This window comes from Theobroma cacao, chromosome 6, assembly GCF_000208745.1.
Source record: "Theobroma cacao cultivar B97-61/B2 chromosome 6, Criollo_cocoa_genome_V2, whole genome shotgun sequence".
Taxonomy (NCBI): domain Eukaryota; kingdom Viridiplantae; phylum Streptophyta; class Magnoliopsida; order Malvales; family Malvaceae; genus Theobroma; species Theobroma cacao.
In genome coordinates, this window is record NC_030855.1 from 3787816 (window position 1) to 3799172 (window position 11357).

General features: G+C 33.7%; 1 protein-coding gene across 2 annotated transcripts; it reads right to left on the reverse strand.

The window, feature by feature from the left end:
* On the reverse strand, positions 1724-10020 carry LOC18595423 (metal transporter Nramp6). 2 transcript variants are annotated; one of them, XM_018122486.1, is made up of 14 exons: positions 9838-10020; positions 9188-9327; positions 7052-7130; positions 6919-6959; positions 6418-6496; positions 6231-6335; positions 5675-5784; positions 5323-5504; positions 5167-5236; positions 4290-4463; positions 4022-4126; positions 3363-3494; positions 2483-2578; positions 1724-2241 (listed from the first exon to the last, which is right to left on the reverse strand). In XM_018122486.1, the coding sequence occupies exons 2-14, from the start codon at positions 9299-9301 to the stop codon at positions 1897-1899; spliced, it is 1632 nt and encodes a 543-aa protein (XP_017977975.1). In that variant the 5' UTR covers positions 9302-9327; positions 9838-10020; the 3' UTR covers positions 1724-1896. The 2 variants fall into 2 exon arrangements, with proteins under 2 accessions (XP_017977975.1, XP_017977974.1); XM_018122485.1 differs by having other exon boundaries at positions 9188-9322; positions 9838-10019.

The following is an 11357-nucleotide window of genomic DNA, read 5'->3' on the forward strand; positions in this document are numbered from 1 at the left end:
GGTGTTTAGCGGTCTAATCTCGTAAGTGTAAGGTAAAGTTAGATGTTTTCATTATATTTAGAACTATTCGCATAATTCTCTTTTTGCATACCAAGTGGTGGAGGCGAAATAAATCTTAAAATAACATCACACCTTGAAATCAATTTTACTTATTCTCTTTAAATTCTAAATAAACCCCATTTGCACCATCAAAATTAGCATCATGAAACTTGTTAGCTCAAATATAGTAAGTACTCCAACAGAGAAGTGAATTAAATTTTAAAAAATCTTAACATAAATTAGATTTTGGCATAATATCTAAAAAAGCCCCGAAACTATTTAAAAAAATTTATATAAGCCCTTATACTTTTATTGTCTTCAATTAAACTCTTATACTTTTATTTTGAACTCAATAAGTCTTTATATTTTTATTTTGAGTCAAAATAATAATTATTGATTTAGTCAAAATACCATTTGTTATTTTATGTCACATGGCACTAACATAACGTGCTAACATATCATAATTGATGATAATGTGATATGATAATATATTATAATTGATGATGATGTAATATACTAATTTGGTATGATAATATGATCATGTAGTATTTTTCACCTTTCACATTAATATTATGTCAATACAAGGTGGATACAAAAAGACAAGCGACATTTTGACTAATAAAAATTAATTAATCCTTAATCATAAGAGCTTGTTTGATTCAAAATAAAAATACAAAAACTTAATTTAATACAATAAAAGAATAAAAGGTTATTTGAATATTCTTGAATAGTTCAGGTGCTTTTGCGAGCATTATGTCTTAAATTTTCAATGAAATTAGATTTGCAAAAATCTTTCCACAAATTAAATTTTCAATGAAGATATGCCAAAAGCATATTTATAACAATTCAATGAATAAGTAATTGAAAGCAAATGCAACTACGATAAAGAGTTCAAAGTAGAGAGAGCTGCAAAACCGATTTAGAAAGGTTCGACCCTTTCTCTTGGTGCTTATGTCCTCTCCATTAACTTGCTAAGGAGTTGAATCCACTATTAATATCAACACAAATATCTTTTCAAGGGTAAAGTATAACATGTTTATCTTTTCAAGACTAAGATAGAACTTTTCTATCTTTTCAAGACTAAGATAGATTCTCGAATCACTACCTTAAGCTAAGATAGATTCTCTAATTACTACCTTTTGAAAGCTATAGTAGAAACTCTCCTCTTTTTCAAGGTTTGAGCGTTTTACAACGAGTTGTACAAGCAAGGATACCTCTAGTAAGTGGATATTGTTTAGCGAGTACAAGTATTGAAGAGATGATAATATCAAGCATGAATACAAAGAGTAGGAATGAAAGCTCAAATAGAGTTAGTAACACTCGGAAACTTGAATGCTTGAAGAATGAAGTCGTATGGTTGCTCTCAACTTGGTTCTTCATAAATGGGCTGAGGGTGCTCTATTTATACTTAGAAATGGTGTTGTAACCATTTGAGAGTAATAAATTAAGAAGAAAGCTGTTGCTTTGCTGAAAAGTGCGCCTAAAGATAACAAGAGATCGATCCCTTGAGCTGCAAATCCAAATTTTGTTAGAAGGGGATATACCCCTCATTGGGTGGGATCGATCTCTAGCTAGGGACCAAGTTGATCAATCCCTCATCTAGAATCGATTCCTGTAGCCTTCTTAAAAAATACTTCACTTTGAATCCATTTTGATGTAAAATTCCGAGACATTTCAAAATCAATTACTTAAGGGGTTTTGTATACGATGAAGTTAAGCTCAAAACTAACTCAAGCAATTTTGATTATGGTTTTTGTCATTTCAAAACTAAAATCACTTTAAAGCTAACAAAATTCTACTACCCAAAAGTAACATTCACTGCCTTTTCTAACTGCAACATTCACTGTACTATGTCAATCAGTCCATGTCCTCCGTCTGCTCCCTTCTTTGAGGCAACTGCATGCTTACTATGTCTTCTCTAGGAAGGCAGTCTACTGAGGTTCTGCCAGAGCCGTTGACCATGTGTCGACTATCAGGTGTAGTTAATGCCAGAAGGTGCGTCGCCTTTTTATTAGGTCGGAAGACCAGGTAAGCAACTGCAGCCAAATAAATTGCCACACCCACAAATCCAAATATTCCCAAAAACACCACAGCAATAAGTTTCCAGTGACTGTGAAGAAGGAAGTGGATGAAACTCGTCACCAGATAGTATATGTTTATACCCATGATCAGGGAACCAATGATCCATGCTATAGCTGAAACCTGCAGAGAACTTACCATATAAGTAATTCTTTGATAAGTATTATCACTCAGGTATCAATCAGTGGAGCTTAAACAAACTCAGGTATAACTTTAAGATTACTGAAGTTCTCAGCCAGATAATTTTAATGATAACAATTGTTTAGTTGAGCAACATCCTGACAAGGTCTGTGATAATACTTCTATAAAATTTGTAACTAGATAGCACCTTAGCCTTAAATCAGGAAAGAAAAACTAGTGTTACCGCAGTTGAGTTGGCATGTTCCCCCATCTTGGTCTCACTGCTGGTGAACTTGAGAAGTGGAATGAGAGCAAAAGGCAGCTCAAACGATAAAATCATCTGCGAATGCAATATCAAGGTATAAGCAACTTGAGGATGATGCAAGGAAAAATCATGATTCCTTTTTGCCATAACTGTGACAATTCTAATGATAAAATGATGCAACTTCCTGCCATTTTCCATAGTCGAAAAGGAAGTGAGTGCCTCAAAAGTTATTCAGATGCTTTCTTCACCATATACTCAGATTGCTTTTTATTGTAGGATCAACTATTCTAATTTTATTATTCACGCAACACACTCCCTTTATCCATCCAAAGACAAGATAGAGGTGTCTTCGAGGTGAACCAAATACTTCTATTTGATGCAGCCAAATTACTATCGTCACATGACAAGACAAACAACACTTCTTTTCTTCTCCAATATGGAATCATAATGAAAGTGTTAAGCACAAAAAGTTAAAATCAGAGCCACATTTAAATTAGGTGGCTACTTTATCCGTTCTCTAATATTCAGAAACCACTGCTAGAAACATGACTATCAGATAGAAGATCAAGGTCTGAAGAAAATAGTCATGGCACATTGCCGCTGCCCAACAAGCAAGTAATGTAATTAAGGGAACAGCAGTCATACAAGGAGCTACCTCATCTATACCAGAGAACTGATGAATGGCAGTCATTTATCCTTTGTTGGGGTAATACATTGAGGAAGCTCAGAGTAATTATTAAAAGCACCCTCTTAAGCTAGCTAACTATAATTACACATAGAAATCTCAATATATTCCAAAGATTGATAGTATTTAGAAGTGCACAAAAAAAATTGAAAATTACAGGCAAATATAGCATACCGACGCAATGATAATTAGCTTTCCAGCCCCAGCAGAGCCACCAATGATAGCCACAATTAAACTAGGGACAATTGCCAAGCATCGAGTAAGAAAGTTTCGAAGCCATGGTTTTAGTCGTAAATCAAGAAAGCCCTATAAAAAAGAGGATGTTCCAAGGAAATAAATTAATGCACTAAGCAAATACTCAGACAGGGCGCAAAAAAGATACACAGGTTATAAGGCTACAACAAAAATATCTTCTATCAAGTCACATTGAGAATGGAAAAGCATCAAGCACTCTTTTCTCAGTGAAACATAGAAGGAAATGAAAGAACTAGAGCTGAAATAGGGGTTCTTTTTTTTTTTTTTTGTAAAAAAGAGAAAGGAGTTTATTTCTTTACTATTTTGAAGAGACAAAAAGTAGAGTAAACTAACCCCAAGTAGTTATTATCAAGACTTATTTGAGCTCAGACAAACAAGATATGAATCTATAAGCTATGCCCCCCACAACATTCTGAGCTCCACAGATTAATTTTTATCAGAGTGATAGGTTTTATAAAAACAGAGTAACAATTACTTCTAACTTCAAATTTTCAATATAAAATTGCTTACATTGTTTTATTCCCAGAACTTAAAGAATCCTAACTGGCAAAATGATACGGAATAGAGTAGTAGAGTACCTGCATTACATATTGCCCAGCATATGTTCCAGTTATAGTAGAACTCTGACCTGAAGCAAGCAAAGCAATTCCAAAAAGTTTTGAACTCCAACTACCTAAGACATTCTGTAAACAATAATATAAACAATATCATTTTTCAAATCTAGCATGTTCAGGAAAGAACAAAATTACCTTGAGATGAAACTGACCTATGCATTATCTATTAAAACCCAAGAGTCAGGGAAGTAAGGGCAAGTAAAGATGTTACAAAATGGCTAGGACAACATACTCTTAGTAAGAACGAGGCCTTGTTCAGATCTAAATCCTCACAGCTAGCTTGATCTTCTGGATTCATATTTGAAGAATTGCAAACTGCTCCACTTACAGAGATAATGGAGACATTAATGAGAAAAGCCACCATCAAAGCAAAGCCACTTTCTATCATATAAAATCTGCAAGCTTCCTGCAGACAATGTACTGCTTCAGATGTTTCTCATTGGTGCATAGAGCAAATCATCACTAACATGTAAGGTTTCCTATCGTAGTTAATGATATCCTATTAATTTGCCTTCATAAATTTAACTGTAACCAAGTCTTACAGAGATTATATTATTCCAGCACTCAAACATGACTGCTGACATACTTTTGCAACTTAGCTTTTAGAAGAAGGGGAAAATAAAACCCAGGACAACAAACTCAGATTTTCTGTCCACAAAGGAAAGTTTGAGCTAAGTGAATTGCCATGAGCAGTTCGCAGTCCACAAACCAATTATACTGCAACTATAAACTTTCTCCTGAATATTTTCTAGCTAGAAAAAAAAAATTATCCACAATTCAGAGAGCTACTCTCAACTAATTTTGTTGGTGCCTTGGTGGACAATACATAACTAAATATTAAATGCTTCCATTGAGTTTAGCATGAGGACTTAAAAGGAAAGTAAAATACAAGTGTGATAAAATGGTTAACTCTACCACCTCTAGGAAGAAAAATATCAGACAGAGATGGATTACTAATGTTGCTTTTCAAAGGAGGCAGATCATTGTAAAATTCTCAACTATGGTTGGCATGTACGCACATTTGGATCACATTTCAGTTGATGTGCACATGGAAAAGCAAGTTTAAAACTAGTATGCTTAAAAAACTTAAAATTATTCAAAAAAAAAACCTTAATGCCCTGCACTGATCGTGGGATTCTCCTGGAAAGCACCAGTGCTGAGTGGAGAAAGAGGTTGTGCCTGCAAGAAGGTCACACAATCCAACAAATCTACAATGTTTCAAAGGGAAGGAATCACTAGAAACTGGGAAGAAGAAAGAAACCTACGGCATAACCATAGCGCCAAGGAGTGAAATGGCTAGACCAGTTGCACCATTTCCTTTGAGTTGAGGAACAAAAAGCCCTTTAAGAACTTCACCAGCCACGGGCTTCGCATAGCCAAGCTCCGCCAAAAAGCACCCAGCAATTGTAAGAACAAGAAAAGAGATAAAAATCTCAAGCTTCCTAACCTGAAAAATAAAGGACACAAAGGCTTGAGCTAAATGCAACTTATCCAAATCTTAGTTCAACCAAACATGCCAATGAAGTGGTTTTTGTTTGGTCCAATGACACAGAGCAACAAATGAGAAAACTGCAGTAACACTTAGATGCATAAGGCAGAAAAAATCAATCAACAGACCCCATATTGCTGCAATGCTAGAAGAACCAATGTACTGAGCCCTGTCAAAAGGACACCAATCCAAACTGGGATATTGAAGAGCATGTTCAATGCAAAGGCTGTGCCAATCACTGGACAATGAAGGGATCATAAGTCAGAAGAAGAACCGAACATGAAAAACGAATCTAAACTGAAGAAAAAAGCAACAGAGAATAAGCCCCAGATTTCAGCCGATTCCTTCCCAAGCAATTTTTATCAACAGCATTAGAAGGCTAAAAGTCAGAAGTATGAATTGGAAGCCATATGAACGGCGCACAAATTTCTCCAACATTAATGTAGCATCAGCATTATAGTAGTAAAGAAAGGTGGTACATGGACTTACTACACAATTTTTAAAATTAATTGAAGTGCTGCATGATTTTCAGACCTTAAGTTTTTTTTTTCTTTTCTGAATATAAAACATATTGTCCTGAATTATTCCCTTTGAAATATTTCCCATTAAATTAAGACCTTCAAATCATGCAGCAGAAATGACCTCATATTGTTGAGCTTTTAAGCAAATAAGATTTATACTCACCTTCAGGAATATCACATGCAACAACTGCAATTTCAGCAAGTACCCATAAGATGAAGTTCGGGCCTCTAGGATATTCAGCTCTGCAGTGTTCTGCTAAATGCTTCCCTAGAAAGATGAAGGCAACATTTGAACTGAATAGAAATATCTTTAGCAAACATATAAGAAGAAAACATGTAGTAATACACACCTGTGACAACACCCAAATTGGCAGCAAGGGACTGAATGACAAGAGCAGCACATGAAGCCACTAATATGATCCAAAGTAACTGCAAGAAAGATTAAATCATCTTAAGAAAAACTGAGGTGGCCTTTTTAAAACAAAAAAGAAGTAAAATAAAAGGAGAAGTTAATGTTAGTTTCACACAAGCATCAATATTGTTCTACTAACTCTAGTGGCATAGATCAAGAAAGAAGCAATGTCTATTGAGTATCAAACCAACCATAATAAGAGCCATATCTGTTTCAGTTTTCTCATCCAAAGTTGTTCGGCAAAAGAATTTTTATAATAAGACTTTGTTAAAATGAGAACTTTACAAGTTTTACATCCAACGGGAAAACTTCCAATATTATATCGTTGCTCTATACTCCTACTCTATCCTTTGCAAACAATACTTGCTATCAAGTTGTCAAATTCTGTCTGGAAAAAAGAGAACAATTCAAGCAAATGACTGCAGTGGAAAGTACTCACCTCATACTTGTACCGTGCTCCAGACTGCAGATCAGTTTCAACTATAAGTTAAAACAAAGGAATAGTGTTACAATTATATGCTTACATAGCATTTGAGAACAAAAAAGAAAACTTTTGAAAATATTGATCTTACAATTTCCAGGATCAATGTATGCAATTGAAACAAGGAATCCAGGACCCATGTATGCGAATAAGTTTTTCCAGCTTTTTCTCTGCATTAATAAAATGCCATTAATGAAAATTTGCATAATCATAGTTCCTGTAAACACTCAATTCTTATACATAAAAAGTGCAGTAAATCCTGAAAACAAAATATCAAGAAAATCTTTTCCTCTAGTCATGCCAAGAGAGGAATGGTCCAGCAGGAACATGTAATCTGAAACAAATAATACCAAATATTCTTTTAACCGCTATTCAGTTAGGAAGATCAATATTCTAAGCAGGAATTTTATACTTCAAGTGTAACAATGACAAGTTCCATTCATAAAGAAATCAATTCAATAGCTTCCAAGCTAAAGTGACCACATACCGATGGAATGGTAACCAGATTTCTCACCTTTATATACTACAGCATTTCAGCTCTCAGTGATTAATTAATGTCTTCTCACATATTTGATAAAGTAAATAAGTAATAATCACAATTATAAGCAGATCAAACTACTTGATGGTTCTATGGCTTATTGACAAATAATCAATGTATACATATTGAATTAGTTTTATCCTTGTTGCTCAAATGAAGACAAGATATGCAATCCTTTAACTGTGTAACCTCAATACTTTCCTCTTGATTACCCCATATCTTATTTTCTATATGCACACATCATACTTTTTTATTTATTTAACAGCATAGGTTTTGTATGTTCAAGCAAGATAACAGCATCATAATTCAGTGTTCCTCTTTGCAGGCGCTATCAATCTGCATCTGCAAGCCTCCTATGTTGACAAAAGAATTGTTTTTTTAAAAACTCTTTTTCCATCCTATCCTATTCTCTGGGCAGAAAATTCCAGTCTAGTAGTCCACTGACAGCTGGAGTAGAAAGGTTTATGCCTATCTCTACATTAAATATTTTTTGCATGAATATGCACTTCTGGGCTAATTGTATTGGAAATATAATATTAATAAATGGAATTTCAAAGCCTTGCTTTAAATTATATGAGTCATGATGAAAAGCAATTAACCAGTATAAAAAGCACAGGAAACAAAAGGATGAAAAGCATTTTCACAAGATTTCTCTCACAGCATGAGCCTCACAGCTTATTTTCCCTGGATAATCTGTAGTCACTGAGGACCACGCAGAGGCTTTTGATTTATAACATCCACATGCCTCTAGCCTTTGGATGACTTGGGATAATCCAGAAATAAATTTCTATTATAAATAAAGATTTCACACATAGTCAAATACTTTTTCATATGCAATAGCAATATTGAAATGATTTTGCTGATGAATATTTAAATTTCTCAGGCTACACTGTGAGAGCACTTCTTAGGCAAACTAAATGTCAAAAATGTAATCCAATACTGGCTCTCTCATATTGACATCAAAATCCAGAAGCAGAAATTGCAACATGTAAATATAAATTACAAATTCCATCAGAAAATAGAAGAAGAAATAAGAATTCTTAACACTTTGTTACTTTAAACCTTGTAAATCTTCAAACTTGGTGTCTTAAAGACAATTAAAGTGATTGATTACCCCAAAAAAATTAAGAACTCAGCTAGCATTATAAGATAGAATAAGCCTAGTCATTCCAATCAACAATACAGGACAAAATAAAAGAAGGCAACTTGAGCAACAAAAGCAGATATCTTGCGATGTCATGCAAGTTTCAGAATCCATTAACAACCAATCTTGTCAGAGATGCTTCAAGGACAATCTCTACACTAATCCCTTCTTGCAGCAAACAATTGAAAAAGTCATCATCAGGTTACACTTAATTGGCCACCGAAGACGACCCGGACCATTCCGCCCACATCATCCATTAACACTGTGAAATGAACATCTAAAAAATGGTAATCTTCACCTAAATCCACCTCTTAAATAAGAACCTAACCATCCCACTCACATGACTTGGATCTTTCTCTCTCAAAATCCAAGTCCAGGTTTCTACAAGACCTCCCCTGAACTTAATCTACCCATGTCAACGCTCAGCTACTGTAATACAGATTCTCCTTAACAAAAGAGATTAAATAAGTTTTAAACTGTGAAAAACCTTCAGTTGAAGAACAAAGATTGTATAAAAGATTATATAAAGACCAAATCAAACTCACTTCTGGCACCACAATTTGATCAGTATCTGCACTCTGGATCAGAGGGGCATTTGAGAAACTCTGGTTTCCGGTACTAGCGATGAACTGGGGTTGCCTAGAATTTGAGCCCGCCATACCTTCTTCCTCTCTATCCCACTGGGCTTAAAAAAGCAAACAGTAAAAACCAATCAGCAAAGTAAATAACGAATGAGCATTAAAGTTGAAGCAGACACAGTCAGAGTTGAAAGCAAATACTTTTAAAAATAGAAGGAAAAAAAAACAAAGTTTTAAATACCCATCTGATGGCTAAAAGTAAAGCTTGAGAACACAATATAAAAGATTGAAAGAACCCATAAAAACCAGTGTTATAAGCGGAAAACTATTGTGACTTGATACTTGATTGGGATTGAAAGAAAAGCAAGTGAAGCAAATTCTTTTGCAGAAAAAAGCATCATTCTTTCTTGTTGGCATATCAATGAACCAATATCCATCATATAATGAGAAAATGCAGGAAAGGAAGTGGTCATATGGGGTTCAGCTGTAAACAGAAAGCAAGCAAATCAGGGTTGAACAAAACTGGGAAAGAAGAAAATGAAGATAGAATTTTCTTGGCAGGCAAACAGAAAATTGCAAGTATTGTACATGCAACGACAATAAAGAACCAGACGAACCTTAGCTCTGAAAGATTGGCATTCAAAGGAGAAGGAAAGGAAAGAGCAGAGACCCAGAGAGGGGGTTGCCTCTCAGTTTCTCCTTTGTTTTGTATGACAAAGTAACACTCTTCCTATTATTATATATAGCGAGAGAGTTCCTGCATTGGATAGAAGTCCCTCTCACTTAAATCGTATGCTGCTTTTCTGACAACCACTTTGCTATGCCTTTTTGTGGGGCTCTCTGCCCTACAAGTCTCTTATTTCTTCCCGGTTTTCTTAACAGAAAGGAGATCTCACTCTCTCCTTCTCTTCTTTCTTACTCCTCTCTCTCTCTCTACACAACTGAGTTTGTTATTCTCTCAACCCACTTCCATATTAGTCTCCATGAGCCCACCTTACCCTTTTCTTTCTTTCCGTACAATCACAAACTTTTTTTTTTTTGCTTTTTTCTGTTTTTACAAAAATAAAAAGTAAAAATTTTAATCAAACGGAAGTTAAATAATTAATTTTTTATCAAATCAATTATTTAATTTAAACCAACTTAACAATTAAGGTTCATCTAGTTTTAAAAAGATTTTGAATTCTAATCATCGCAAGCTTTTGTTAGCATTAATCTAAAATATATGAATTTAGCAATTGCCGTCAAAAAGAATTAATCCGTCTATCTTGAATTTTTTTCTTCTAATAAAATAACAAGCTTAATGTATGAAGAAAATATTAAATGCATTAATTTTGTCATTTTCTTCTATTGCATATTAAATTAAATGTATACCTTGATCATGTTATAATTCCTAAGTTGGCATCATATGCATTATGTTTTAGGCAATTAATTAACTACTACTATTTTATGCTACAAAACTCCAATCATAAATTCTTAGATGATGAACAAGTAAATCTTTAGGAAAATTTTCAACAACCACGTGCTACATTTTACTGTATAATTTTTAAAACAATGAACTCCATTGACTGTTTCTTCAACCTCCTATTGGAAAGATATAAATTTTTTTTTCTTTTCCACTATTAATGATGAATTTAGTTAAAGTCAGACTACCATGTTTAATATTTTTTTCCAAACTTATCTCTTAGGACCCAAATCAACTTACATGTGTCTGGTGATGTGACGAACATAACATAAGAAATGATGTGATCGCACACATATGTGGTGATGTGACAAAATAGATGATTAAAAATGATTCAACAGAATCTATCATTAATAAATTATATAACAAATGACGTGACAAAATACATAACAAATAAATTACAAGACTTTATAAATTATATTATAAGAGCATGCAAAATTTGACATATCAAATGAATTGTCGTGGTTTAAATGTCAATGCATGAACAACCAACTCGTGAGACAAAACTTAAAATAAAATTAATCTCGTATATATATATATATATATATTTCATTCAATTGTGTAATATATATAATTTTAAAATATATAGTTTTATATTCTAAAATAGTTCAAAAAGGAAAATGAAACATACCACTTGTCTATAGCTAAATAAATGAATAACAAATTACACCTAATATT

What these genes read in the sequence shown, in the direction of transcription:
- LOC18595423 (XM_018122486.1), bottom strand. Translation starts at nt 9,301, where the DNA reads ATGGCGGGCTCAAATTCTAGGCAACCCCAGTTCATCGCTAGTACCGGA. An exon ending in TGCATGTGATATTCCTGAAG is followed by an intron (nt 5,785 to 6,230) that starts GTGAGTATAAAT and finishes TTCATTGTCCAG; the next exon opens with TGATTGGCACAGCCTTTGCA. An exon ending in TAGCATTGCAGCAATATGGG is followed by an intron (nt 5,505 to 5,674) that starts GTCTGTTGATTG and finishes TTTATTTTTCAG; the next exon opens with GTTAGGAAGCTTGAGATTTT.